General features: G+C 40.9%; 2 protein-coding genes across 4 annotated transcripts; one reads left to right on the top strand and one right to left on the bottom strand.

The window, feature by feature from the left end:
* Positions 1–912: 912 nt before the first annotated feature.
* si:dkeyp-97a10.3 (uncharacterized) lies at positions 913–13,606 on the bottom strand. The gene is made up of 9 exons (XM_063879324.1): positions 13,507–13,606; positions 13,281–13,338; positions 8,736–9,086; positions 7,369–7,635; positions 5,886–6,173; positions 5,456–5,557; positions 5,210–5,271; positions 3,243–5,048; positions 913–2,892 (listed from the first exon to the last, which is right to left on the bottom strand). Exons 2-9 carry the CDS (start codon positions 13,318–13,320, stop codon positions 2,863–2,865), a joined length of 2,946 nt encoding a protein of 981 aa, XP_063735394.1. The 5' UTR covers positions 13,321–13,338; positions 13,507–13,606; the 3' UTR covers positions 913–2,862.
* Positions 13,054–20,695, top strand: si:dkeyp-97a10.2 (uncharacterized). Of its 3 annotated transcripts, none has more exons than XM_063879327.1 (6): positions 13,054–13,310; positions 16,222–16,281; positions 16,837–17,202; positions 18,432–18,671; positions 19,903–19,999; positions 20,296–20,695. In XM_063879327.1, the coding sequence occupies exons 2-6, from the start codon at positions 16,230–16,232 to the stop codon at positions 20,354–20,356; spliced, it is 816 nt and encodes a 271-aa protein (XP_063735397.1). In that variant the 5' UTR covers positions 13,054–13,310; positions 16,222–16,229; the 3' UTR covers positions 20,357–20,695. The 3 variants fall into 3 exon arrangements, with proteins under 3 accessions (XP_063735397.1, XP_063735396.1, XP_063735395.1); XM_063879326.1 differs by lacking the exon at positions 13,054–13,310 and adding an exon at positions 15,423–15,731 and having other exon boundaries at positions 16,225–16,281; XM_063879325.1 differs by lacking the exon at positions 13,054–13,310 and adding an exon at positions 15,423–15,731.
* The last annotated feature ends 1,955 nt before the right edge of the window (positions 20,696–22,650 follow it).

The following is a 22,650-nucleotide window of genomic DNA, read 5'->3' as shown; positions in this document are numbered from 1 at the left end:
TTGCACACACCGCACTTGAGTTATGTTTGCCTTTAATTTATGCCTCCAAAGGGATGCGTAAACAATTACAATTACTTGCGGCAGTCACAATAAATCACAGCAAATCAGTTTAATAAAACAACACCAGCAGATTTACATGTAAATTGGCCCAGGGAAGGAGGCCACATCAACAATCGAGGTTTACTATATTTTGTGCTTCAAGACAACAGAGGGTCTTGTAATTTGAATTGTTTAGGCTATAAACAACACACTTCACTCCACAGACAGCAGGAACCGTGGACAAAACACTACTTGTAAAACTGCTTCAAACTTTTCATAAATCACAGCTTTTATCTGGAACAGGTAGGCAATGCCGCAACCTTTTCTAGTACCCGGTACTCAAATGCACTCCATCTCCACTCGTTACAGTGCTAGACTACCGTGAAGTGTCTCCAATAGTGAGCAGCAGGACTGTTCATCAGAGGTGACGTACAAGTGGGAGCAGGGGATTGGGAAACTGATGAAGCTGTGATCCAAACACACGCTCTGCACCTCCTCAACAAGCCGAAGGAACAGATTCATCTGAGGAGAATCAACAACAGCGTGCGGTGTACACAGGCGCCATGCATAATTAGCACTATAGACACAGTGAGCAGAAATATGCCTAGGCTGCAAACAGTGCTGTGATTCAGAGGAATAAATAGATGTTTGTGGGCTCTGACTTACTGTCAACATGCATGAGGTGTTTTGTACTGAAAATCAAAAGATCCGTAGGTTTCGTAGCATGCGTTTATATCGAAAGGAGAGGCAAAATAAAGTAAAGATTGTGCACTGTGCTTTGAATAGTTTAGACGATTTCAGCTGTGATGGAAATAACAATGTGCAGAATTTGAAAGTTATGCTAGTTCTTTTCAACAGAAGACTTCACACAGGTTATATTGAAAAACATGTGTTTATTATTGAGAACATTCTGTATGGATTCCTCAAGCCCAAACAACGTACAAAAATACACAAGCATTCATTTGCCTAAAACAGCACCATTATTCAAGGCACTAAAGTGAATCTCATGCTCCAGGTGTTTGGTCGGAGCCGACAGATGTGTTGTGTATTTGGATGTTAAGTTAATGTATTTTGATGCGAGGATGAATGTCAACCAATCCCACGTAAAGATGAAAAACAACTGTGCATCATTTTCTCTCTCAAGTGTTACTTCCTTTCCTTGTTGAAGGTTCTCAGCCCATTTGTTGCACTTGAGGACGTAAATCTTTAATAACAGGTTGCAAATATGGCGTTCTGTACAAAGAAGGCTTTCCTGCAACATCTTGACACTGCAGATTTGATAAAATACTCACATAGCAGCAACTTGTGCATATATTGGGGATTCTTCAGCTGGGGATTTACACATTTGATGCTTTTGTGTTCACTTACAGCAAACGGTTCCCTTATGCAGGATAGTGTGAGTCTATGGCCTGTTAGTGACTTTATTGCGGTTATATTTTATGTTGCTGTGTGAATTTACAGCAGCAGGATAGTGTTGATGGTATCGGATGAAGTGGCCATGTTTATGGTAATACTTGACTATGTCAGGCAGTGCAACTGTGTGGCTCATTGATGTGTATTTATGAGACAACAATGGTGCTGTAATGCACAGAAAAAAAAATCTCTTGCAAGTAGGATCAGTTTGTGGATTTGTTGACAATAACAAACGTAATCGTTGCATCCTCACCCTTGAAATTCCACGTGAAATTAACATTTATACAGAAATAACAGCATTATTTTCAATTGGTGCAACCAGAATAATACGTTTTTACAAGCATTCCCGAGTTTAAATAAAGCACCAACATTATAATTCAATAAATACATCATCTGTAAAAGTAATGACATCCCATTGTTTTTAATGTGCTGTCCGTGACCCGGTGCAGACAGTAAATTGTTACTTTGTGCTTTTTCAGCAGAAAGCGTGGCAGCTCCAGTCTTTGTGCTGACCTCGTTCATGCCCGGGTAGTGATTACTTTCCAAATCATTTAAGTCACATAAAAAAGCATTTAATTGATAAGCGCGCATCCATATGGGGATCCCCTTCATAGTTAGCTGAGCATTACGCCTGAGCACCACTGAGGCGAATCCCTTAATTGAGAAGTGTCATACGAAGCATCCGTAAACAGAAGGCGCAAAATAAATAGTTCCATTTATATTAAGAACCGCCCCAACGGCTAATTTCTTCTTTCATAATTGTCACCCGTCACAGGGGTGAATTAATTTCTCATTTACTGACCGTCAATATTAGATCAGAGACAGATATATTCATGTGAGTACCTCAAGTGCATGTTGTCAAGGTGCTGTTGTTTGGATCTTTTTATGATGAATGGATGAGGGGATGTGAATTGGTCAAGAGCTATGGATCACTGAGCCTGTCGACTCGGAGGAGGCTCCGCAGCCAAGTTTGATGCATGAGCATGGCTTCAGAAGGCAAAATAGTACAATACACGTGGGACTACATAACGTCTGTGTGTGTTTATTTGTGTGTAGAGCGATGTTGTTGACGGGGAAGGATTTCAGAAAAAAAAAAAAACCCATTCAATATCACGTTAATACATTCTTTTAAAAAGTGCAAATTTAGCATCCTGCTTTTGATAATTTGACATTAATTTCTAGAAAAAGCAGTACTCTATTTAAAAAATATATACACTTTATAATCCCAATGGGAAACATCTTTATTTCCTTTAACCTGAGCGACTGATACACCAGGATGTGTCAGCTTTGTTGAGAGGAGAACCTTGTGCAGTCAGTCCTGCTCGATGGTACGTTGGATCAAGTGTGTCAGCTGTTTGTTTGTCAGTGGATGCGGGACAGTTGTAGATAGTACTCTGCTGACATCTGTCATCATTTTGGTCTCCCCCTGTGAGTCTGATGCTGGAAAGACACAATAAGCCCTTCATTGGCAACATGTCACGCAGAAGAAGAGGCAGAACCACAGTGTCACAAACACTCAAGACTAAATACATTTTAATGTCATTTTTTTCGAACGACAACCGTAAAAGTGCAACAGCCGTATACAAGTGCTGTCAAGCATCCATCAAGAAATGCACACTAGAAAAGCACACACTGCTGAGGGGTGCAGGTAGAAACAAGCCTGTAACACTGCACATATGCACATATGACATATGACAGCTGTAAGTGCACATCAGACAGAGATTGTTTTTGCTGGAAAGAAGTCATATCAACAAACATATGGCAGCAGCATCATGCCGTGTCTCACTTACCTGCTGGGTGAAGTGTGCAGGATGCCCATGGCCATTGGCATGCCTGTGTGGGTCGGCATGCATGTGTCCACGTTGGGGATGATGGTTGGTGGGCCGATGTTGTACTTGTTGGTGTCGTTGAGCAACCGGCATGTTGACAGGAGGTCTAGGTGGCTGAGGCCCTCTGACTGGGGATCTGTGCGGGATGTGCTTCTTGGGGAGGGTCTGGAACTGTGTGAGGGGGATCACAGGAGGAGGAGCTGGTGGTTGCTTAGCCCCGTCAGCAGGAGCCCGTGTCTGTGGTCCGGGGTGAAGCAGGGCAGCCATGGTCTGATGTTTCCTATTCTGAAATGTTTGAGCCCTCTCAGTGTGGGCTGTGAGAGCAGCCTGGGTTAGGTGACTGGGATTATGCTGGGCAGAAGAGTTTGGGAGTGGAGCAGTGCCTCCTTGGCGGGGAGGATTGGCACCATTTATGACAGGCTGTGTCTGTTTGCCCAGGCCTTGTGATGAGGTTTGGATCTGTGCTGCTCTGTGTGTCTGTGGAAGGTGATTAGGATCAGCCAAAGCTCTTGTATCTGCACCCCGAGGTGCAGCCGGTCCCTGTTGTGTCGTGGGTCCTTGTGACAGAGCAGAGTGGACTACAGAGGCCTGCTGGCTCATGAGAGGCAGGGCCTGGGGGTTATTCCTGTGTGTGGCTTCCTGCCTGGGGGCGTTCTGGCTACCAGGCGGATCTCTGATGTCTCGCTGAGCGCTCTGCCTTTGTGTGTGTCTGCCTCTCTGTGTGTTGTGTTCAGCCTCAAGCTGTGTTACACTGCGAGTGTTTGGGCCTCGATGATCAGCAGAACGGCTCCCTGTCCGTCGCTCCTCTGATGGTGCTTCTCGTCTTGGTGAAGCTCTGCTCCGTGAAGTGTTTTGGCTCTGGAGTCGATGCTGAGATCTGCTGGGTGCGCTTGCCTCTGGTATGGGCGGATGGTAGGTGTAGTCTGTATTGTCAGAGGTGTACTCAGGTGATGTCTGTCTTCTATGAGGCGTGCCGCTGGGATACGCTGGTGTGCCTCTGAGGAGATCCCACGAGTTTCTTTCAGACCTGCTAGGAGGCTCTGGGTCCCGCTGGAACGTCTGTGTGTCGGCGTTTCGCTGGACAGTGTTATTACTGTTGTAGTGTGTGTATCCAGTCGGGACAAGCCTTGGCTGATCTAGGTGATCTGCCTCTATGTGACCATTAAGCCTGGGGTCACTAGGAAAGGGCTGCCCGCTTTGCATTCTGGGATTTGATTGCTCTGCGTGTGTTACGTTCTGTTGGCTTTGCAAAGTGTTATTATTGGCAGTATTGGTAAGAGGAAAGGAGCTGTCTTGCTGAGTCTGATGGCTGTTGGTTGGGTATGAGTTAAGATTTACATGTATGGTGGGCATTTGCGCATTGTTGTTCTGCTGAGCACTCTGTGGCAGTGTGTTGAGGCTGAGGTGGACCCCCGGCTGCTGGTTGCCGCCCTGGGCACCGCCAGTCTGAATGAGGATGTTTGGATTTTGCTGCTGTGTGTTGGGGAGTGTGTTTGTATTTTGAGCATCAGTGTGCGTAAAAGCCCTGTTGTCAATGCCAGTGTGTGGGTATGAATTGGCATTATTTTGTAGGAGTCCATTTGCGTGGGTCAGTCCATTCTGTTGGTGTGGGCCGGAGTTATGCAGCCCGTTCAGCTGCAGTGTCTGTGGGATGCTGCGGCTTTCACGCGGGGCAGCGTATACGCCTTCAGGATGACGTGTGTTATACAGGGGGGGTTGGGGACCTTGGCCCAAATCCCTTGCACCATTAGGTTGTGGATCTGGAGGCTTAATGGGAGCAGATGAAAAATGAGAGGAGGGAGAGAAGAGACAGCAAAAGAAAGATGGAATGAGAGGGTCATTTTTGGATAAGCCCATAAGCACCAGCACATGGACTGGATGAAGACAAAATCAATGGAGAATCACATGTAAACTTTACTGAGGCTTACTATCAGCCTGGGATTCGGGTTGTCCTTCTGCACAAGCACAGCAGCATCACTTTGTCTCTGTGCTGCAATTATAGAAATAATAGAAAGAAATCCCTTCAGTGCATGAAAATGTGTTTGAGCTATTATGCGATGTATGAAAGGAAATAAAGATCATCAAAAAGCCTTTTACAAAGTGTTTGACTCAGCACAATTTAAAGCAAAATAGTGGACAAATAAAAATGTACACGGTCACAAACAAAGACTTACCCCTCCTTCGTCGCAGGAGAAAGACAATAAGCACAATGAGGATCAGCAGCAGCAAACAGCCAATCACAATCCCCACTACCTCCCCGACATTTAGACACGTGGCTGAAATACATTTTTAAAAAATGGTGTCAAAGGGGCAGAATTAATAATGATAATGAGTCTGAAAAAATGACTAAAAATAGAAGTGAGAACAGGAGAGGAGAGAAGGGGAAGATTCTAAAAAAGGATGATAGAGTTACAAAGAGAGACAGAAATGAAAATATAGACGAGGGAAGAACGTGTGAAAGTCACTGAAGGACTTTGAACACGTTCTCTTAAGATCCATCTCAGTCGATACTCTCTGCAGTTGTGATGACAGATACAGGAAACTGTCCAAAACCAACTCTCATCATTATCAGTCACAGAGAGGCCAGCCTCCGCTATAACTCACCCACGATGGCCAAGTCTGTCCCATGCTCCGACGTGCCTCCGGTGACGCTGTTTCTGGCCATGCACACATACCGGCCGCTCTCATCTGTTGATAAAGTCTGAAGGTTGAGCACCCCGCTGTCCGGCTGTCCGGTCGCGACCGTCTGTCCGTCACGTTGCCATGAGAACAGGGCAGGGGGCAGCGAGTCAGACAAGCAGGTGAGACGCACCTCCTGTCCCACCAACACATCCCCTCCCCCAACACACTCTTTAGCGCTCTCCTTGGTCAGCACAGGGGTGTCAGGGCCATCTGGTTTGTGGAAGATCAGAGGACATTTATCAGCATCAAAAACATTTGGATCACAAGTACAACAAGGGGCATCTGTATTCCAATAAGCTACCTCTAATGCACCGATAATATTTTCTACTCAAGTTTTTATCTCTCTGTCATTTTTGGGTTTAAGTCACTAGTCTGGCTATGGCAATGAACCCTCCTCTTTCTTGTTGCCTTTTTACAAAGCGCATGAAGGAGCTGTGCACTTTCTGTTGGATGTTAAATCTAAAATACTATTGGCTGCTGCCTCTTGAAGGAACATTAAAAAGTCATGTGTACATTGGAGCATTGTGAAGTTGTGCACAGAGTCTGAAGTAGTACTGCATAGTGAGTAAACATTCCCAGGAAAAGTCACTGCAGCTATCCAGAGTCCTACACTTTTGGGTGTTTGCAACTTACTAAGAGGATGGATTAAGTTATGTTTAAGAAAACCACTTAGTCATTGTGCTAAATTAAGCTGATTGGCTGCTGGTTCCAATAGAAGAAATCTTCTTAAAACGTTTGTTAATAAGAATTCTGATATTCATGTGATAGTTCAAGCCATTTCTTGCAAAAAAGTCGAAATATTTTCAGATTCTAAAATGTGAGATGTTTTCTGTTTTATATAACAGCTCAATCAAACGTCAAAGTGTGACGTAACTTACTGGGGAAGCATTTTCCTTACCATTCATCGACTGAGCTATAAAGAGATGAATCTATAGTGACAATAACAATGATGATAACAATAATAGTTGCAGTTTTAGTTTATATAACTGTCTGGGTGGACATCAGAAGTGGTGATTTAAAATAAGCGTGACTTACATTTCTCCCAGAAAATCCACTTTTGGCATGCATAGCACCAACAGATTTCAACAACACCCACAAATTCATGTGTTTTTCATTTGGGTAAAGAACCATCTGTTTAATGTTAGAGGACAACGATAACGGGCCACTTAAATATGCCAGTGGGATGATTGGTAGTGTTTGGTATTACGGTCAGACTGTCACCTCAGAATTAAGGATGTGATCAACACAAAGCCAAGACAGCACAATGAGCCTTTGGAAGAATGTCCTTTGCAATCTGAGTGCATCCAGCACCCTGTTTGCAGTGCTATGTAGATAGAGCAGATAAGCTACTGCTGTTTGCAGTGGCTACAGCAGATTAGTGGCCACTTGTCTTGATCAAACTCACAGTAGACAGTGACGCTCTGTGTGGTGGTTTGGGCGCTGACAGGGTTGCTGACAGTGCATGAGTAATCCCCGGCATCACTTCGTCTCACTGGGTTGATGACTAGAAAGTCGCCTGAGATGGTGATCCTGGCGTCGGTGACGATGGCTACACCTCCTTTGCCCCACTGGACTGTAATATCGGTCCCAGCAGTCCATGTACACCGCAGAGACACATTCCTCCCCTCCACCGCAACTGGGGGGACAATCAGATTCAACCCCGCCACTTCATCTACAGGGAGAGTATAAAACATATGGGTTACCAAAGAGAGCTACAAAAGCAGAAAAGGTTTCTAAAAAGGCACTATGGCTGTAGGTAGAGAGCATGAGAGTATATGAGAGCTCACTTCAGCAGTTGGACTGACAGAACAAAACAGGGCAGTTTTATGTTTCTGTTGAGGATAATTTGTTGTAATCAAAGCAAGTGAGAGCTGAGAAGGGACAGGATTCAGATAGAAGCACAGATGGTGAGTAAGAGGGCAGACGGTGTGAGTGGTAGCAGAGATGCCTCTTGGCAGTCAGCCTAAGTTAAATAATTGGAGAGGGAGAAGAGGGGGCGTGCTGACGGAGAAGGCCGTGACTAAGACAAAACTGCAGCGGCAACAGCAAACAAACAAAAACATAGCAGACAGCAAATATCTCTGATCACTTGCAAATGTTCCAACTTGAAGCTTGCCTCTGCTGTGACTCATTGGGAAATATATAGGATTGTAGCTTTTACTCATTTCTAAAGTAAGTTATCAGGGAGTTGGACGTGCTCAAGGACACGGATCCGAACTAGCTGCTGTGAGTTTGGAGGATGTGACCTTTCAGCAATAATAGACTGGTGCTTCTAACAATTTGGTCACCCTGACACCCTATTAGCGCCGATGGTAAGAGGGATGGCAAAGACTACAGTGTCATGTCTCTAGTGTGGGCTGATGTCTGAAAATAAAAAGAAACACTCAGCCGGTCCGGCTTCGTTACAGAACTGAATGTAAATTAATGCAAATACTCTATGTAAATTTAAAGCTACATATTTAGACAGCTACAATATCAACCATCTAAGAGCATGAGCGCTGCATATCAAATGTGTTTTATTAGCATAAAGCCCTGAACCACTAGTTTCATCCCCTCCTCCTTTTTCATTAATTTTACCTCGCCTACTATGGGTCACAAATTTTATTATACCTCCCAGACTAATTCTCTTACTCCCAAAATCCTCCCTTTTCTCTCTTCACTTACTTCTCTTCCTACTTTACGTTATCATACACTTCCCCACCCCTCCTACCTTCCCTTCCCTCCTTTTCTTCTTCTTAAGTCTTAAATCAGGCACATTTCTTTTTCTCTTACCAAAGACTCTCAGTTGTACCGATCTGGAGTTAACAACAAAGTCTGTGGTACCAGAGGGGGTCACCTCCACCGTGTAATCCCCCGCATCTCGGAGCTGTGCGCCTGTGATTCGGAGCTGGTTTGCAGAGATGGCGACGCGACCCACGAACTGGGTTCCCGGGTTAATCGCTGAGGATCCTGAGCTCCACTGACCAATAGTGACTCCTCCTTGGAACTGCCATTTCATGGAGAAAACCTGGGACACCGTCAGCACCGTAAACACGATCTCAGAACCAGTTTGAACCAGAACCGGGTCTGTCTGGAACTGGATCTCTACCGGCTGCTGAGCCAGCACATTGGTAGAGAGGAGGACTAAGCAGAACAGAAAAGGAGAGAAGATCAGTTTTACTAGGCACATTTACTCAAGTGTGGTACTTTTTGCAATAATGAGATACTGGTACTTGAGTATTTTTGATCGATATTACTTTACACTTGTATTTAAAGTTATAAGAATCATACCATCGTCATAAAATCATACCAGTGTTTTTAACTGTGATCCCTTATCCCCAAATGTTTCAAATATCTATGTCAATGCAGCTTCACCAGAGAGTGATTTATCCTCAAAACTTCTCAGTTTAATTTGAAAAAAAAAGTCCACAAAAGATCAAGTTATCAGTCATATTAGAAAAGTATTTAGAGTTTAGCCTGTGTGAGACTGTACGCCAATGTAGAGGCACTGAACATGCTAATACTTAACATGTTTAATACTATGTTCATTATGTTTAGGTGTTTGATAATTAGAAATGAAAACTAGGTAGGGATGAGGATGATGGGACTGTGATTAATTTTGCAAGTACTGCAGTCAAAACCAAAAGACCCCCAAAGGGATTCATCCAAAGGGGAAATGCGCTTTAAAAAATGAACTTTTTAAAATATTATTATTATTATTATTATTATTATTATTATTATTATTTTTATTATTATTATTATTATTATTATTATTATTATTATTATTTTTATTATTATTTGTATTATTATTATTATTATTATTTTTATTATTATTATTTTTTTATTATTATTATTTTTTTTATTATTATTATTATTATTATTATTAATAATAATAATCTTACTAATATACAACTTTAAAAAGAGTAGTGTCAAGTCTATGTTTTAAGGAGTGCCACCGGTGATTACAACTTCATTTATCAAATGTTTTCATTTAAAGAATTTATGAGTATCTAATGAGAATATTAGAGAAAATACCCAATTATTCATGGTAAAATGCACTAAAATGCCTCAGTGTCTAATCTAACATGTCATATATTCAGTTACAGGGCCATTTCCTGCAGAATGATTACTTTTTCTCTTGATTTTTTAAGATAATTATTTTGGAAATGCTTCTCCAATTTCACAGGCAATTACTATGTGGGACTTTAACTTGTAAAAGAATATTTTTACTGGTGGCCTTACTTGGGTAAACAATCTGAATGCTCCTTTCACCCCTGTAGAAAGCAGAATCTATAGAAACAAACAGGCCTGGCTCAGGGGGTAAGAACCTATTAGTTAGGTACACACTCTTTTCTCCCTCGTAGATTTCACACAATGTTTTTTTGGATTGAAAGTGATCCCAAGATAAACATCTATTTTGTGTTTTTGTTAGGCTGACTTAACGTAAGCCGTGTTAAAATCATAGTTGTCTCTCCTCTCAAGAATCCGCATTGAATAGGCAATCTTTCAGAAATGATGTTGTGAAAGAACCATCTATTCTACAGGCTTTTAACTGATATATGCTGTGTGTCCATGTGTAGTGTGTGTGTGAATGAAAATAGAAACAGATATCTGTTTTTGTATTTGGCTGCCAGACCTATTTGTTGAGTTGTTTTTTATAGATTCAGGCTGCGAGACTCGGTAGAATTCTCAATGCCTTTTTACTGGCAAATAAAGCAACCACGCAAGACTGCTCTGGCCAGTGAATTGTAGTGAATCAAATCAATATGGTCCTGATCAGTCTCGCTGGACTGCCTTTAAATGATTTTCACAGGGGAGCAGTGTATAAAATGACAAAAGGCCAACAGCCAGATAGATTGAGTTCAGGATCACTCGCATAGCTGTTAAAGACGTCAAAAGTTCTGCCCCGATTAAAAATATCACCGTCCTTGTCACTTTATCAGAATAGACAGGACGATAAAGACACATGAAAGAAATGGTCATGTGAAACGCAGCACAGAGAAGCTGCATTCATGCGCTGTGTTACACTGTTTTTACCAAGGACCAAAGAGCAATACACAGTCATATTTGATAAGTTACAATTAATGTGTAACTACAAATATAACTATAGGAAAATCATTTGCTATGTACCTCAAATGACTTTTGGCAGAGAGCCCTGAAGTCTAGCCAACAACTGTAGGAACCTTGAACTGATAAACCAGAGATTAACGGGTGGGTGGGTCTAATAGGTCTGACTGTTAACTTGTAACAATGCACTTAATTACAAAGTAACCGCTGCACCTGAACATATGAAATGAATCACCTCTTAAGCATCAAAGGATGTTCGTCAGACCACAAATCAACCACAATGCAGGCGTTTGCATAGAAAAAAAGGGTCAATTCGCAGTAATTGCAACAGCGTACGTGCATGCTTTCACACAACCACAGACACACTCTGATGAATGCATCCTGCCACGGATATAAATAATACACTGTTCATGAGTGTTGCCATGGTACGTGAATCCGTTTATAAGTTCAGGCTTTGTTTTAGGCCACGCTCATTGCCACAGTATTTTATTTGCAAATTTGCAGAAAAACAAACACAAACACACTCTCACACCTTTAACCTCTAAGTCACATTTCATTCAGCTAGGGTGAAAACTGTGGCGGCCAAAAGGTGGGACAATGCTTTTGGAGGAAATACCGAAAGTGAAGAAGTAAAGGGCTGCTGGTGGCAACTCAAATAAATAAAACATCTTTGATGAACCCTGCAGATTGGATCACATTTTTTTTATTTGAATCACAAATAGATGACAGCAACATTTTAATTAAATTATATCAAAATGTTGCTGATCATTACTTTAATTATTATCTTTCATGCATGAACAACAAGCCCTAGTTAAAGAACAAATTAAAATATAATTTACATTCCTTGTGCTCATTTTCTTTGCTCCTCTTGCAGCACAAATGCCTAAAGTAGATCATTTGTATTCACTTAAAACTGTGTAATACACCCAGTTATGGAGGAACAATCTGTCATTTTGGATGGGAAAATTGATATCAGAATAGATCACAACAACGTTAAAATGCACTGAATTTAAAAAGGGTAAAGCTGGTATTAGCCAATGGTGATAAAGTAACCAGGCAGGCGGTTTGTTCTAGACATCTTCTCCAAAATAAAAAGACATGTTAACATAATGTGAAGGTCAATTCAATTGTAAGGGCTTGGGATTTTGTGAGTGTTATACTCTTTTAAAAAGTCACCACGTTTATGATGCAAGTTTAGTCTGAACAAAACAATATATGAATGCTGAGTGGAGAACGGGACAATGAAAATCAATCGTACCTAATATGAAACGCCTTTCTGACTCTGAGTACACTGTATTTGGCATTTAGTACCTGAAGTCGAAAACCTTTTAAAAATCACTCGGATACAAAATTATTCCAGGGGTAATTTTCTAGCAGCTGGGAACTGTGGTTTGAACAAATCTTATTCAGAAATGTATAATTACAGCATCTGTGGAAGACTGTTTTGATCTGTGTTGTAATACATATTTATTGATTTTTTTTATCAAGCCTACATGCTCCCATCTTTCTGTTGTCCATGACACCCACTTTAATGTAATTGTTTTTGGACATTAATATATATCTATGAAACAAATAGAGATAAATCAGGCTTCAGATACACAGACATTTGTGATTTGTTATTACCAATGAAAACATAGTATTACCCCAGCTTTGTTCTTTAACTTGTGCATGCTCTGCCAATGTACAGTATTTGGCCAATTATTTTATTTACTTATGTGCCTTTTAGCTTTCTGTTGTGTGTCATTAGAAGCAAGCTGTATTGGAGGGATTACAGTATGTCTACATTGGAAGTCATATTGTCATTAACAATAGCCAGGTATCGGTATTGAATATTATCCCATTGTCCATGCATGAGCAACAACCTTGTATCATTACTGTATTAAAAACTGCAGTAGGCCTACTGCCCACCCCTATGGACATATCACCAAATGCCATACAGATATAAAAAAAGCAATGGCCTAACATTCATTGTGAATCATCAGTCAAATGTGAGAGCCTGGGAGGAGTCCCTGAACGCCTCACGTCACTCAGTAGTCAGTGCACAAACGGGAATGCAGCCACGCAGGTTTAAGACTGGTTAAGACGAGCTTTGTGCTTCAGAGATGTAATTGATTTACAAACGTGCTAGGAATGCCACATTTTCCCCTCCCTGGACTGATTTTTTCCTCACAAAAGAGACAACCAATACTCTGCTTTAGAGAACTGTTTGAAGCATTTTAACGTTGCTTTCGGAGCAGCGGGAGAGGACACCGTCAGTGGGAATTATTTTACCTGCCAGCGACAGCCTGAGAAGAAGCGAAGGTTGTCTCATGTCTTCAGTCAGGCCAGTCTGTAGAGAAATGAAACCTTTAAAAATACATTTCACATACTTCTCCCAGTAAATGCTGTAGGCTACAGTTTATTGCCGTGCTATATTCTATTCAATTCAAAACACACCTGACAAAAAATAAACATGTTCTCATGCGTAGCGAAAGGAAGGTAGCTGTATTAAACTTACCGAAGTACTTTCCCTCTGCTGTCATGTTCATGTTTTTGCCAAATTAAAGTTCCGTGTGGCTTTGTTTTCGATTCAGATGACTCTACTTCCTGTTTCTCCACTATTACCTGCTGAAGACGCACCTGTTCTCTTAAAGGGACAGCAGCCTGAATAAACAATGGAGGAAAGTGCAGCTCCAGCTACATTTCAGAGGAAAAGTTTTATTCCACCATATTTTAACTGACAGCTGTTACGAGTATGCTTACGTTTCAGATTAAGGTTTAAAATAATAAACCACAACATATTTTACAAAACACAATTCATTGATATTAAATCTTGAAAATAAGATTCCCGTCAACCACCTGTCACTCTATAATGCTGCTTATGCATTAGTGTTAGTCTATGAATGTCATAGTTAGTAATTATAATAACACATGAAGCATGGTTTTGTATTTAAAGTAAATTTTGCTGACAATACTAGTATTTGTACATTGTTGTGTTGGTAAATTTGCTTGAGAAAAGGCTCTGAATGTTTTTTCTATCACTTTTAATTATACTACTACTTTATAGTTGTAGTGTAAGTTCCACACACTAAAAAGAGCATCAAAAACAATAAATGTAGAGTATGTATACTCTTTTCTTTTCTTCATACTGTGGAATACAGTGCCAAACTGATAGCAGTAATGCAAATAGCAGATCCCTTTTTAGAAAATGTATTATTTTAGTTGATTGTTGTTTTCTTTTTGACTTTCATGGTTAAAGGTCAATCTTATTCGCCCTATTATGATCTGATAAAACAGATGAACTATTTGCTTAATCAACCCACTGATATAATATGGATTAATGTAAAGCAAAAAGGCGTAAATTAGTTTGTGCATAACACCATAACATGATGATGTCCACTGAAGAAAAAGAATCTGAGGACAAAAGTGTTGTGCTATTTTTCAACTGTTATGTGAGTGCCACCCACTGGTTAATTCCAGCTACCAGCACATCTTTGTAGTCAAAGATCTCAGTGGGATCCACAGCTGTGACTCCCATGATTATTCATAAACCCTCTGAAAATACAAATGGATTTATAATCAGTTTTAAATCACTTGTTAAATCTGTGCCCCAGGATGCGTTTCATGAAGTCGGAAAACGGAGAGCTAACCCCTGAATAAGTGATGTCATTACGTTTCAGTGCTTTTGTAGTGAAAAAGGCTCTGCTTTTTTCAGGTAGCTGAAAAAAAACAATCATATCAGAGACTATTTAGTAGCTGTTCTGTGGCTTTAAATAATATTACATGGTCTTTCTTGACAGATGATTTTCTAAAGGTTATTGCAAGCAGCTGAGGTTAAAATTCTGATTTATATGTGAAAGAAAAGTGCAGAATAAAACTTAATTTAAATGTGACTACACTAAATCAGCTAGTTGATTTTCTATAAAGCACACTTTGTATTTAAGGCATTCTCCAATGCCTCAGAGACTGAATAGTCCCAGTAGAAAAATAATAAAACCATTAGCATTCCCTATTTGCGTGCATGAAGTGTGTTTGCATGCAAGAGGCAATTATGAACAAACAAAAATATGTCAAGTAATACATGCACTACTTACTCTTAACAATCCAAAGCCAAGGAATTGTATTGTGTCTGCAGGGCGAATAGTGTTCATGCTGGGTAAGAAGCCTGCAGTACAAAGCCTATTTCCTAATGAGCTCAAACATTGTCATTGGTTTCCCTTCAAAAGAATACCACTGCATTTTATCAGGTTTACAAACTGTGCAACAACAGTGGCGTGAAAATCCAAATGCAACATGTTGTATTGTTGATTGAGCATGCATTTGGACACAGGTCAGAGGAGGTGGTGGGGGGGATGTTTTTCAATGGAGAGTTCACATATTCAGTGCACCAGCAGAAAGAAACCTTTACTGTACAGGAAAGGGGGTGGGGGGGGCAGGAAATTGCTGGAAAACAAGTTGACGCCTACGTGACTCACTGACTTGACCTGACAGGCAGAGGAAAAAGCAGAGCAGAGAGGAGAACAAAGTCCTGAAACATTAATTTCAACTCCGGTTTAATGGTGTTTGCAGTGACAGTCGTAGAAACAGTCGTCTTTAACTACATTATTTCTCACAATGAAATGGCAGCTACTTTGAATATATTATTTTATGTTGAGCTATAAATCTACTGGCAGAGTGAGTTGCGCTGCACCCTAACCTCTGGGAGAGTGAAGAGGCTGCTTTGTTTGTCTCAATTTTGGAGAGGTAGGTGATTCCCATTCCCACCCTTCTCATGTGGATGACTTCAAGGTATACAGCGAAGGGAATTCCAGGTTATATGTAATGCATGCAGGTTGTGTTCCTGCAATGCTATCACTGCTTCCTCTCTCTGTTTTGTTGTGGCAGCTGTGCTTGAGGGGATTCATTTTAGTTTTGGCAGTAGAACTGTCCATATTTTGTTCCAAGTTGTGATTCAATTGCGGTATGCAATGCCAAGAGTGTTGTTCGTTGGATATTTAGCAAATAAATTAAGAAACAAAAAAAGAATACCCCTCAACATTCGGTTTGCATTTTTTCTAATAGAGGGACATGCTGCTTTAATTGCTTTTTGCTCTCATTTTAATTTTTACATTTTCTCTGGAGGGAGTTTTTATTATTGCTGCAGTGGCACCCTTGCTTCATGAGTACAGAGGAAAGGGTGGGATGTTGCTGAGGTCATGGACAAATTCCTCTTTCTGCTCTCCCTCCACATCAGCAGGTGTTATGGATCTACATTATTTCCTGAGCTGGAAAGTTTCCCTGCTGCTTCTCTTGGGTAAAGTATTTGTTTGTAGCCAGCATCCTAATGATATCTGTTCAAAACTGCTTGAAACTACAGAAAGAACAATATTTTCTGCAATGCGCTCTGACACAAATGCATACTTACTCTTGTAATATTCCTTTTGCATGAATAATAGGCTTACATTATTTACATCTCCTTCATCCTTGGCCTATCAAGTTAAGACGGGTGATTAATACTCGTTGTATTAAACACAAAGAGGCTTACCAGGCCCACTGCATTTTGACACAGGATTTAAGATATTGATGGGGTTTGATGGATATCACATTAGGCATGGGCTGTCGTGCGCTATAAATCATTGCTTGACATTGTTTGACAGAAAGAAGCCATACATATTCAAGTACATACCGAGGACGAAGATTAAGTATTATGCCATTGTTTGTTTTACTAGCCTTCCATTCTGCCCAAACAATGCAAATTCTCCAAATGCTAAAAGGTCGAACTTGTGAAAATGAAATACTTTGGCTCATACAAAAAATATAAACTGCATGTAAGCAGATTTGTGATGCAATAACAAATCTCTGTCCTCAGTGCCATGTGGGCTGCAGTGTATGTCAGTGCACATCGTCAATCAGGAGCCTGTGCATGTGATACCAGGACAACAACTGTTACTGAAGGCTCGGATCGAGCATGGACCCCTGGAAGAAGTCTCCTCTGTGACCTGGGAGTGGGAGGCCGAAACTGGAATTACCCAGGAGCGAGTGACACTGGCCACGTGCCCGGGCAGGAGCCTCAAGTGTGCGGGCATCAGGCCAAATGTCCATGTGAATATCGGGGAGCAGGAGACAACACTTGAGATTAATGGGTACAACGCAGCAGACGGCGGCCTGTACACTCTTACTGTGACGGATCACAGAGGGGCCAAAACCAGTGCACAATGCATCGTCAGGGAATATGGTAACGTATGATACCCAGCATGTGAGGGAATTTGCTGTGAAGCCTTTAGTTATAATACAGATGTTTTTAAACAATTAGTCCTTTACTGATCATTCAAATGACCAAACGTGTCAGCCATTCATTATATTTTCTTGGCCCTAGAAAATAGAATGAATGTCTGATAGAAATAGAAAAAAACACTATGATGTCTGGAACCACACACCAACATTTAAAAGGTCCAGCTTCTCCAATTAGAAGTTTTTCTGGGGTTTTCTTCTGGCCAAATCTCTCATTTTATCAACCTTTGCAAATCTCATAACCAACGTTCAATGAATTGTATTACATTTCTTTATTAACAGCTGTAGGTTTGTTTCTGGGCTCTTTTCATCTATGTTTGTCAGACAAAATAAGTCATTTAAAGACCACAACGTGGGCACTGTGAAACCTGGATTTGCATTTTCCTTTTTCTTATTTTCTTCTAAATCAAACAACAATGACTTAATAGTTAATTGCAATAATAAGCTGATGAATGGATAATGGAAATACAAATAAGATACAGCCCTTGTTATAGAATATTTTGCGTTCCACAATATATAGAAATAACAATCATAAGGTGAGATTTGAAAAGCTTACAGGGTTAGTTTAGTCAGTGTCAGAGTAGTGATATAAAAGAAAGCATATTTTAAATCCAGAACAGCTGCAATGTCCCGGCCAACTCCAACAATTACCAACATCTTAATGAATGTGTTTTAATTTCACGCCAGCAGGCATTGTTTCTTTCTGATTTTGGAAGTCTCATTTAATAATTAAACTGTTTGCCTAAAGGCTATGCTTGCTGGGTCTTTTTTGTTTGATTGCTTCTAGATAATTCCTGTCTCGACGTAGCTTACTAGTTCTCTGTCCAAGCTTTTCCTTTACTCTCATCTGTCTGCTCTAACAGTATCAATTCATCAGCTTCACTCTTCTCTACGTCTGCTCTGCAGCTCCCAGGGCTATCCATCATCTCATTCTCCGACATTATGCCTCACCCGCCGGGCTCATTATTGTCTCTGAAACTAAACCAGTTTCTCCTGACAGCATTTAACATCTCTCATGATTCTTTGTCTCAGAGCCTTTCGGACAGTCATTCGCCATTACTTTTATTTTATAATCGAGAGATGCCCCGGCTCCTCTTTCTATCAGGCTCTGAGTTTTTTACCTCCAATCCTTATCATCTCTCTTCATTCTATTCCACTCATCTGTGTTTGCAGAGGAAGTACACCATGTCTCCGTCAGCATCAACGTGTCTCACTCCACGCTGGTTTGTGGCGAGGCCTGGGGCACTGACCCCCACTTCAGTTGGCTCCATGAGAGAGCGGCCATCACTAACTCAGTGGGAAGAGTCTCCAAAGATGGAATAACATTGTTGGTGACAAAGACTCCCATCTGTGGCCATTTCACCTGCATGGTCAGCAACAAGCTGGGCCATAGTTCTGCCACCTACACTGCAGGTACTAGTGGACACCATATTGATTATCTGGTGTGTACATGTACTTTCCATTGTTTTGGACTGAACTACTTTATACATATAATAAGAAAATGCTCACTTGCATTTTCTCCTCAGATCAAGGCGCATGTTTTAGCTCATTATTTTGGTTTTACAGCCCAAAATTGTACTGCTACTGCTTTTAAGATAAACTGCTGTCATAAATGGCTCTCTGTATGCTTCCTGCCCAACAACAAGCGTCAGAAACACACATTTTGAGAACAAATTAGATGTTTTGGCAGCTAGAGAGTCAGATAACTACCCCCAGGTACCCTAATACATCCTTATTAGTCAGAGCTAATAAGGATTTTTTATTAAATAGCTAGTTATAGCACCAAATTAAGTAGGATGTATCCCTGTCTCAGTTGGATGTATGCATAGGAAATAGTTTGACACATAATGTGAGGTGTTTATAGTTCAAACAGCCCCACTAAACTCCAGAATAAAGAACTTTGTACTTCATGTGACAGCTCACGAAGTAGATGCAAATCATGCATTGCTATTGATATATATATAAAAAACTGACTCCCCTTGTTCATTGGTAATAATTACAGGTATTTAACAGATATAACAATCTTACACTTTGAAAGGGGTCATTCTGCAGTGGTACCTCCATATTATTTTATTTTTAAGAGTTTGACTTGTCTTTTATTACATCAAATATCTGAATACTTATATACCAACAGAAGATTATGATCATGATCATGTTAAATGCTTATGTTTCCATGCTATTCTATTAAATGACAGGTGTGCTTTTGGAAATATTGTAATATTTACTTTTTTTTAGTTGGCTCATGGTCTTGTATCATGGATATTCAGAAGTCAGAAACCTTTATCTGTACCTCGTGTCTACCTGAGCCGTGTCCTGATTGCACGTTGTATCACTGATGGTGTTTCAGTGATAAAAGATTTTCCACAGTGCGATCAATAAATCACTACTGCACTGCTACTGCTGCTGCTGCTACCACTGTTGCTAAACAGGCGAGACAAATGCAGATCTCTGTACCTGCCAAACTGTGTGATGATCCAAAGTCAGTCAGGGTATTTCAGGGTTTGTCCTGTTAGCTCTTGCTGTTGCACTCAGTTTACTCGCTCTACAGACTTGTAGCAAAGGACCTTTTTGGCCTTTTCCGGCAGCCATTTCAGATTATGTTTTTTCTCCCCCCCTCATCTGGTATCTTTTTCCTGGCTGACAGCACCTTGTGAGGCAGAGGGCAGAGGGACAACAGCAGCTGTAGTGTGTCCCATCCTCCTGCTGCTGGTTGGAGGAGTGCTGGCATTTGTGCTGTGGAGGTACAGTATTGCACACAGACACTGGCAGCGACAAATCTCATTTCAGGCTCTGATAATGAAGCCATACACTGAGAGAAAATAAGAAACCAGTAGAAGCTGCTTTTAAAAGGACAAAAGAACTAAGGGTATAAGATGAAAACACAAAAAAATGCTACACAGCTAGAGTCCTAAGTGACACGTGAGGCGTGACAGGCCAGGCTGCGTCTGCTGACAAAGCCATTGTGATGTTTACTCGAGCCAGTGTTCGCTTTGTCACTGCTGTTTGATCTAAATTGGACACTTGCTTTTCTTTTCAGGCGACACCGGCACAGCAACAGAGGAGAGAGGCTGCACGAACATTTGGATGACACCATCTAAAAAAGGCCAAAGATACACTTCTGTTTCTCAGAGAGGAGAAAACAGGAAATGGACTAAACCGCGAGGCTGCGACTTCATGTCCTGTGAGCAGAATGACCTTTGGAACAATGTGACGAGTGAACTGCTTGCTGGCAAATAAAAAAAAAACATCTAAAAATGGATATTAAATGTGTAGTGCCATCGATGTCTTGGCACTGCCTCCTGCTGGTCTGTACCTGACACTGTGTATTTGTTAAAGTGATATTTTTATATTATCTTATGTATGAGATGTGAATTGTTTTGAAATGTATCTTCAAATGCTGCCTTCATAATAAAATCCCTTCACAGAGTGAAACAAAATTCAGTGGATCAGCAGTTTTTGTAATCTAAAATCATACATTTGATTTAATAAACAGTGTTCAAATTGCATCTGCAGTACCAATACACACAAATTCCTTGTACTGTGTTTGAAAACTTGGCAATAAATGGACTGTGATTCTGATTGTAATGGATAGAAAAAAGGCACAAGGCCTGTATAAGTATACAACTGCAAGAATGGAAATATAAAACTGAAAATGTGTTATTTATTGGAGAACATGTATAGATGTTTGAGTAATTTCCTTCCCAGCTCTATGAAAAATACCTTTGTGCATGTTACAGATGTCAACTTGGCATACGAATATTTATGTAGGTTTCAGTTAATTGTGCTGCCAACCCACTTTGGGTATAAATGAGTGATTTGTCTAGTATTTAACCTCTGGGATCATTTGTACTTTTTATTCTTTTAAAATATTCCTGGTGTTCATCCAGAAACTGCAAATTGAGGTTGAAAGCTAACCCTCTGAAGACAGAATAATCCACACAGGGCGTGTTAACTTTCAGAATGCTCCTATCCTGCTACATATCAAATGAACCCTCTAACCCCCAGCAGTGTTATTGCTGTGCTGTGTTGATCTACATTAGACCGCATGGAGGAACCGAAACCAGAAGAGCAAGAGGTGAAACACAGGACACGTTATATCGGGGGCAGGAGGAAAAAGCAATTGAACATCTGCCATGAGAGTTTATGTGTGCCTCTGAGAGTTTAAGCCGAAGATCGTTTCTGCCTTCTATGACGATAATTTGAAATATATCAAAGAAAAGACGCTCCACTTGCAGCTACAAAAGTCTTTAATATTGCGAGACCTTAAAACTGATACAAGAAAAGTAGATACAGCTTATAGCTCCCTGGGGTTATATCCCAAGGTGGAAGAGACGATGATGAAATATTATGAAAATGAAATGAAAATTGAAGAGTGATAGGTCGAGAATACAGATCACTCACTACAGAAGACAGACGTGTAAGTTCATATGCAGCTTCTGAATGAAATAAAGCCAGCTTAATACTGGTCTTTAAAGTTGCAAATGCAGACAATATATAATACCTTCAGTGTGCAGAACATCCGTCTAAAGAGCAAAGAAGAGTAAAAGAAGGGCAGAGCATTACCCTCGCCTTGATTTGAGCCGAAATCCCCCTCACAAGCCCATTAGCACTGCTCCCATTGTATTGTTAGTCTACCCTGTGCCCCCCTTGCGCTCACGTGCCTCCCATCAGACTACAGAGGAGATGGAGGTGCAGCAGGGGCACATCCATCATGTGGAGTTGAACCTGCAAGCCACGGGCCTCGTCTGAAGCGAGCTCAAGCTGGATGTACAGAAGAAGAGCTCCATTGTCCAAAAACAACAATAAATGCATCACAGAGCAACACCATTGCACAGCGTGGCATACTCCTTCCTTACGATGAACATGGCCCGGCCGTTCCAGTATAGTTTTAAATACCTCCATCACACACAAGCCTTCTGTTGGAAAACAGAGCACTGAATTCAGGGCTGAAAAAAGCCAACAAACACAGTGTAAACTACATATTCATGAATATCCACCCTCACTGAGAACAAACGGGCTTGGTGCCACACAGAGTGTAGCATTAAGAGCGGTTTTTGTTTCTGCTCTTTTTGTGGATGTTGTTGACAATAATGGCCGAAAACAAAAGATTTCAAGTCTGCAATTAAGCTGTATCTCACAAAAACTGGCTGTGTTTTCTTAACTCCATGCCAGATTGAAGGATAGAAGCTTAGACCAGCTGTCTGCAGGAAGATCAAGGTCAAAAACATCAAGCATGAATTCTCTACTGCCTCGTTCCTTTAAGCAGAATCATGACATGCTTACAACTACAATACTAACACGCTGGTGTTTACAAGGTTGTGTTCCCCATGTAAACAATCCTGCCAACATTTGCAAATTAACACTAAACTCAAAGTACGGCTGATGGGAATGT

This window comes from Eleginops maclovinus, chromosome 3 (assembly GCF_036324505.1).
Source record: "Eleginops maclovinus isolate JMC-PN-2008 ecotype Puerto Natales chromosome 3, JC_Emac_rtc_rv5, whole genome shotgun sequence".
NCBI lineage: Eukaryota > Metazoa > Chordata > Actinopteri > Perciformes > Eleginopidae > Eleginops > Eleginops maclovinus.
The sequence above is the reverse complement of the archived record's forward strand: the minus strand, read 5'-3'. Positions and strand labels throughout refer to the sequence as shown.

Bases quoted from the DNA above. Each gene is read 5' to 3' on its own strand.
- si:dkeyp-97a10.3 (XM_063879324.1), bottom strand. From the start codon at position 13,320: ATGAGACAACCTTCGCTTCTTCTCAGGCTGTCGCTGGCAG. The intron at 9,087-13,280 runs GTAAAATAATTC...TGTTCTGCTTAG, and splicing joins TCTCAGGCTGTCGCTGGCAG to TCCTCCTCTCTACCAATGTG. The intron at 7,636-8,735 runs GTAAGAGAAAAA...CTCTCCCTGTAG, and splicing joins GGTACAACTGAGAGTCTTTG to ATGAAGTGGCGGGGTTGAAT.
- si:dkeyp-97a10.2 (XM_063879327.1), top strand. From the start codon at position 16,230: ATGGATCTACATTATTTCCTGAGCTGGAAAGTTTCCCTGCTGCTTCTC. The intron at 17,203-18,431 runs GTAACGTATGAT...CTGTGTTTGCAG, and splicing joins ATGCATCGTCAGGGAATATG to AGGAAGTACACCATGTCTCC. The intron at 18,672-19,902 runs GTACTAGTGGAC...CCTGGCTGACAG, and splicing joins TTCTGCCACCTACACTGCAG to CACCTTGTGAGGCAGAGGGC.